We start from the raw sequence: 7,500 nt of genomic DNA on the forward strand, positions 1-7,500 counted from the left end.
GACAGACAGACAGACAGACAGACAGACAGACAGACAGACAGACAGACAGACAGACAGACAGACAGACAGTCAGTCAGTCAGACAGACAGACAGACAGACAGACAGACAGACAGACAGACAGACAGACAGACAGACAGACAGACAGACAGACAGACAGACAGACAGACAGACAGACAGACAGACAGACAGACAGACAGACAGACAGACAGACACACGGTTAGAGAGACAGACGGGCAGACAGGCGGACAGGCAGACAAACAGAGACAGACAGACACAGGCAAATATACAGAGAGAGACAGACAAGCAGGCAGAGATACTCGTACTGCCAAATTGTTGCTTTAGTGCAGGGGCTCTCAACCTGGGGTTCGTAAGATGGTTTACTGTGGGTACTTGAATGATAGCGAAAGATTACTTAAACATTTAAATATGTAAGGAGAGAAAATGCCTGTTATAGAAGTGTGCGCCGTATCACGTCATTACAATCTGAACCATTTGATATCCACTGCGTTACCATTGTATATCCAATTAGTCTTAGAATATTACAATTTTATATTTTATGTCAGGTTAAATGGGGTACGGATCGATGGTCTGATGATTCCTGGGGTACGTAACTGGAAAAAGGTTGAGAACCCCTGGTTTAGTGAATAGCGTTGTGACTACACACATGAGGTTCCAAGGTATGAGAGGTATGCACATGAATTATCAGCTTTCACTGATGCTGCAGGCCGTCACTGCCTCCCTAGAGTAATGGAATGGTATGGGATGCTACAAGCATTATCCATTGACTGGGTCATGCGAGCTATAAGGGTAATACCTATGGATCACGAATCCAGCAGACAAAGACAAACAAACATACAGACAGACAACATACAGATATGCAAACGTAATACACAAAACAAACTTTTATGTCGTCAAGCTATGCATACGTGGATATCTCAGAATTAAAAAGAAGACATATTTGATAAGTCTGCTAAACATACTAGAATAATAGCAGATTTGTGATCATGCTAGATTATGGACTAAATGTGCCCCTATGAAATGATCACTTGTATGAGCAGGTTACATATTACGTTCTTCTCAGTCACAGAAAGAAAGAAATCAAAATCACAGTAAAGACTATGAGAACTTTTACAATGTATAAACTTAGAAGAAGACTATGTTAGATGTTTGAAATGCTTTGGTTTTTATAAATACTTGTACATTTTAGCCTGGTAAAAAACAAATCTAGCCACAGCTCGACTTAATTTCCCTTGTGGACATTGACATCGTGGGGATTTTGAGTGGGGCATCGCACTGTTATGAGAAATAATTGTAGGAAGATTATGTGTTTGCTGGTGCAGTGGTTAGTGTCAAAGGCTAGACACTAACTCAAAATCGAATTCCTCTCAATGGTTGACAGCTTCACTCACATTGCCAAGCCATTGCTAACCCCTTTCAACAAGGGGAATGGGATACGTGTGTGCATATAAGGTCACATAGATGAGGTCTTATCTAGGAGGCTAATTGGGAACGATCACGAGCTCAGGATGTGATTAAGGACCGTGGTAAAGTACACACACACACGCACACACACACACACACACACACACACACACACACACACACACACACACACACACACACACACACACACACACACACACACACACACACACACACACACACACACACACACACACACACACACACACACACACACACACACACACACACACACACACACACACACAGACACACACACACACACACGACTCGGTGGCACTTTGGTAGAGCGCTGGACTGGGAAGTACGATGGTGCTCGCAGTACCCATTTCGAATCCTGCCCAGGGCCGAAATTATTTCGGTATCGCTGTGCTTCGGGTCGTTACTCTGACTCGTGTGGGCGGGGAGTTGGGTGTGTGTGTGTGTGAAAGGTCATAGCATTACCCATAGATCGGTCATACGAGCTCTGAGCTTTCTTTCGGGAGGGAAATAGCTGTCGATCACGAGTCCAACACGTGATCCAAAGACCAAAGTGAATACACACACACACACACAGACACACACACACAGACACACACACACACACACACACACACACACACACACACACACACACACACACACACACACACACACACACACACACACACACACACACACACGCACACACACATACACACACATACACAAAACACACACACACACACAAATATGTATGCATATGCCTTCTAATTAGTTATTAAATAGAATAGAATATTGAATATTGAAGTTAATGAAAACGTAAGATGAATGAAATACTTACAGGTCTTGTAGTAGAATTAGTTTCGCAGAGGGGCAGGTTGGTATAGCTGGTGTGGTTGCACAAGTAATATTTTGGTAGGGAGTTAGCAAAAGTGTCTAAGTCTTCCTCGCTTAAGTCACTGTATTCGTCCCCTATGCCCCCTTCTTCCCCTTCGGCCATCAAGTATTCATCCATGTTGATAGTGGATATCCTCCTGATCCAGAGTGTCAAGGGCTTTCAAATAAAATTGTTTATGGTGGAATTTCCATAGGGTGAGGCAACCTTTTCAATAGAATTTTCTCTCACATATGGTTGTTGTATCTATACTGTTTGATGATTAAGTTATGTAATGTTTTTATATGTACAACTGGTAATTTCTATGCCTATAAAATATCTCGTCTTAGCCTAACTTTACAATTCTTTCCCTTTAATTAGTTTTTAATAAGGAACATATGGGTAGGAATGTAACATGTGTAAACATAGGTCCAGATGAGTTTTACAGAGACATGTTCACTTAGTAAAATATCACTGTTTTACTGTTCATATATATACTTGATCACATGTTTGTCCTTTTTTCATGCATATCTGGTTGTCCCTCTATCTAGGCTACATATATGTATGAACTTATGTATTCTATAAGAATATAGCATATGTCCAGTTCAGCAGATATTAATCAAGTTCAAATGCCGTGGTCGTTGTTAAGTACGGTTAGATCATCAATTACTCTGTGATGATGAAGCAGCGGATGATGTGTCTAAGTGGGATATTGGTTGATGGCGCAGGTGGTCCTCGGAGGCTGCTGGCATATTCCGTGTAATGCAATCGAAGAATGATTGGATATCTTATTCCTATGGTTATTCTACTCAGAGAATGGCTCTTTTCACACACAGTTATCCACACAAGTAAATTACATAATATATATTATTCAATTATTAATCAATTTTCCTTGTTCTTATTTCACTAGTTTCGCGGAAAAGCAAATTAATTAGGTAACATCTAAGTAAACGCATGTTGACTTTATATCTATGTATACACGTGTCTTGTATATATATTGTATATATGTACAACAAATCACCACCAAGTTCCACGGTCCATAATGCACGTCCGACTTCAGCAGGGTAGTAAATTTCCGAAATGTTTTTGATTTATTTGAGATGAAAATGCCGCGACACCGTCGCCGCTCACCCAAGGACACCCAATACTACTTCATCAAAATAGTTCAGATACCAGATAGATTGCGTCTGCCAATGTAAGGGTTCGGAATCTTTATTTTTCTGACTTTTCAATTTTCGACCGGCAGGCTTTTTTATGTCACTCTTTTGGAATGGCTTCTGTCTTGTAACACTTTATTATTCTTTATGGTCAGAACGTTTAGGTATCTTTTACAAATGTCACATTTTTCTTTATAAACTTGACATACATCTGTTTATAATTTCAGTTTTCATTTACATACTTTATAATGATTCACTGCGGTGTTACAAGTCCATTTTTCTTGGAATGGTTATATTTCTGGTTGTTCATTTAGTTTTTTCACTGCAAGAGGGAAGTTTCAGTGGATTGCAGTTTCATGCAAAATATATCTCCTTAACTAAGAACACATGAAGTAGTTTGATACTTTGTGGGAATTTGTCTTTGTCACACCTTTTACGATATTCACATATTTGTAATTATTTACTAAGTTTCACAAACGGAAAAAAATTGGGACCCCTCTCAACATCAAAGAAAATTTATTCTTTGAAAACCAAACGCTTTCTCTTATTTTCAAGATTTCTTGGAAGAAATAAGACATTGTAAATTTGAAATAAAAATGGAGAAAAATGGGGCATAAATTCTTTTCTAGACGAGTTCAAACATCTACACACGTAATATTTTCAGATATTCAATATTATACCGCTGCCTTTCAAAATAAACATCTATCAGCTTTAATACTATTTTTCTATTTCTGTATTTATATCGAATGGAGACAAACCAGAAGATTTCAGTCCTTAAACCATAGTTGCAATAGCTTCAGTTCTTTCCACTTGACCCTAAATTCATCAAGATGAAATGAAGTTTCTCCTACATCTTGGCGACAGATCCTGTAAATAAGAAAAGACAAAATTCAATTTCGAGGCACCAAATGAAGTCTATAGTATTGTTTGTCACAAAATGACAAAAAGAATGGTGTTTGATATCTATTATAAGTAAGTGTGAAGAAAGACGGGGCTCCGTCTGATTTATTTCTTGACATTTCTTTTTGTATAACCTTTGATTTCCCTTTCAGAGGATAAGAACTTTCTAGTGTTACCTCACGTTAAGTATTATTATGAATGTTGCTAAAGGTTTTGAATGCATTACTCTTTTTATGGTATTCATAATATGATTTGTGAGACAATAGATATCAGATACCTAAAAGCGGCATATGATTATTAAGAAGAAGAACATAGTGTACGTTCATGAATACACAATCTTAGAAGGCAAGAAACACAATACCGTATTAAAACAGTGAGAACCACTGGCTAATTTGTTTGTTTAAATGTTACTTATGAGATATATAAAGTTATTGACAAGGTTAGCATAGCTGAGTTTAGTACAGTGTCCTATATCACAAAGAATATTGATTCACAAAAAAAATTCATTAGACTCATATAATAGTGTACTGGTTAAATTTTACAATCTGACCTCGTAAGTAATTTTTCTCTACCGAGTCTAGTTCCTTTGTTTGCAACTGATTCTCAGTGTCAGTTGCACTGTAGTTACATGTGACAAGTAAATTTTATATGTTATATATAACTCCTTATTATTCTTTTTAATTGGAGGAATAATCCTGACTCATTTTACTATTTGCGTGACCCCAATGTCCAGCAACGTGCCATCACTAATGACATTAAAGTCTAATGATTATACTTAGATCGTTCCCTTTCCTCTCATTCATGAATATTAAATTTCTGCCAAAAGTTAATTACAGGCAGGAATCATACAACCCTAAGTTCTATTATGCATATAACTAAGTACTATTTCGGATGAAAATAGTGAGTAACCGTACATAAAACTATGAGCGATACACTGAAATGGAGAGTGGAATTAAAATCTGCAGTAATACCGTCTAGCAAAAGTATAATTCATCTCAGACGAAAAAAAAAATCAGTGTAAGTAGGATATATTTTAGGGAATTAAAGATAAACAAAGTAATAAATAAATAAATAAATAAATAAATAAATAAATGAATAAACAAATAAATAAATAAATAAATAAACAAATAAATAAATAAATAAATATGTATATAAAATAAATAAATAAATAAATAAACAAATAAATAAATAAATAAATAAATAAATAAATAAATAAAACAAATCAATCAATCAATCAATCAATCAATCAATCAATCAATCAATCAATCAATCAATCAATCAATCAATCAATCAATCAATCAATCAATCAATCAATCAAATAAACAGCTCCGTATTAGACTCATCGTGACTGACACCCATGCGAGATCATGCCTTCTACCAACACAAATGTAATAGTGAGGAGAGTGGATCTTAAAGTGGGGCAGGCGATTGACTTGTCACCTATAAACCAAAACTATCAAAAACCATTATATCATTCTACGTTAACTTCACCTAACGCAAAAAAAAAAAAAACTAGTAGACAATAGAGTAATCATTATAAGGAAACCAGACCATCATCACTTTTCATTATCAAAATCCGTACAAATGACGACGGAACAATCTATCATAACTAAACGAATAAAAGATTTCCAAGTATTTCCACCGTCAGAAAGAACAATAGCTCCAGTGGCAGTGGAGGCAGCTCCTGTATCAGTAGCCATATCACAAGTAGTAGCAGCTATGTAGCTTCACTCATGTTAGTCATCTAATGTATTGTCAACAGATTTATAAGAGACGCTATTTCCTAGCCACGTCAGCTTTGATGATGGATTTGGAATCAGGTTGTTCAGAAAGTTAGTTTATGTTTAGAGTATGTTTTAAGGGATTCTATGAAGGTTGTAGAACAATAGTTTATAGTTTTGTGGTGCATGGTGACATGAATTGATCTAACTTAAGAAAATTACTTAAGATTTAGCTTACGGCTAGCGATAAAATTATAAATGACAATTATATGTACACTTAGTAACTTGCTGACCGGATCTCTAAGCTGCTTTTTATTATCTTTATATAGATATGCCGACATCGCTTACATTTTAATCCAAGCCCCAGGTCAAAGAAAAACACAATAGAAATTTTTGTTGACAGATGTTTTCTACAAAAAGTATATCTAATTTTTGTTTTAGGGAAAATTATTGAACTTGGTTTCCATTTGAGGCTAGTGAGATTTTTTCACGTATTCATCTAAAGCAATATTGTTTTTACTAGTTTTTCTTTATATATAATTTTTCTCTCATTATGGAAAACTAATAATGTGACTCCATAGCCTAAAGTTATGAATTTAAGATGAAGAAGAAATTAGGCAAGAACTGGTTTACCAACAGAGAGGTAAATGAATATAATAGACCTAGCAACCATGCAGGGGCAATGAAACAATTGCTTGTTTCAAGAAGAAATGACATAACTTTATAGATATGGATGACAGGTGGCAAGGGACACAGAACTGCTCAGAGTAGGCCTTATAGTCTCTTGCAGTCTCCTCCATTCTTATATTCTTATGTTGTAGCGCAATAATCAAAACGTTTTTATCTTTATTCATTGGTTGTATTTGTATGTTTGTTAGTGCAAGCTGATCCAGTGAATTGTAATGTGAAATACTTTATCTTATGCACACAACTTTTAATGTACGCGTGATAATTCTGACCAATACAAGAGTCAATTGAAATGTATTTCTACCACACGGATCTCTGGACAACACAGTCGGGAGACGCAGGTTTATCCACCTCCTTTCTTTCATGCACTCATCGAGAAAAGTAAATATGTTCCTCGTTTCTCTAAGTACACTAACCTCAAACGATGTAGTTAGTCTCCTCCTTCCTCTCGCGTATACAACCATCGTACAGATTTTCACGTATTTTAGATACGGGTCAGCGACTATAAACAGTCCGCACTTATTTGCATATTTGTCATTTTCCATATTCTGTCTCACATAGACAATATACTTTCATTGGCGGTCTCAAGAGAAGACACTTTGTTATTACCAATTTTCCTTCTAAACCCTTTCGTATGTATTAGGGTCTTATTATACTGTATTCTTACTGGCTTACATATATTACTACCTTATTTCTCCTTTCTTGTATTCGTGTATAA

General features: G+C 36.1%; 1 protein-coding gene across 1 annotated transcript in view; it reads right to left on the minus strand.

Moving 5' to 3' along the window:
* The window catches only part of LOC143033854 (allatostatin-A receptor-like), a 217,789-nt gene that overhangs the window by 124,164 nt on the left and 86,125 nt on the right, over positions 1-7,500 (minus strand). Inside the window, exon 3 of the mRNA XM_076199414.1 lies at positions 2,285-4,341. Coding sequence (XP_076055529.1) covers positions 2,285-2,458 — 174 coding nt within the window. The 5' untranslated portion in view covers positions 2,459-4,341. The remainder of the gene's footprint in view (positions 1-2,284; positions 4,342-7,500) is intronic.

The sequence above is a fragment of the Oratosquilla oratoria genome, chromosome 16 (assembly GCF_046742065.1).
Source record: "Oratosquilla oratoria isolate Oo_2021 chromosome 16, ASM4674206v1, whole genome shotgun sequence".
NCBI classification, from domain to species: Eukaryota; Metazoa; Arthropoda; class Malacostraca; order Stomatopoda; family Squillidae; genus Oratosquilla; species Oratosquilla oratoria.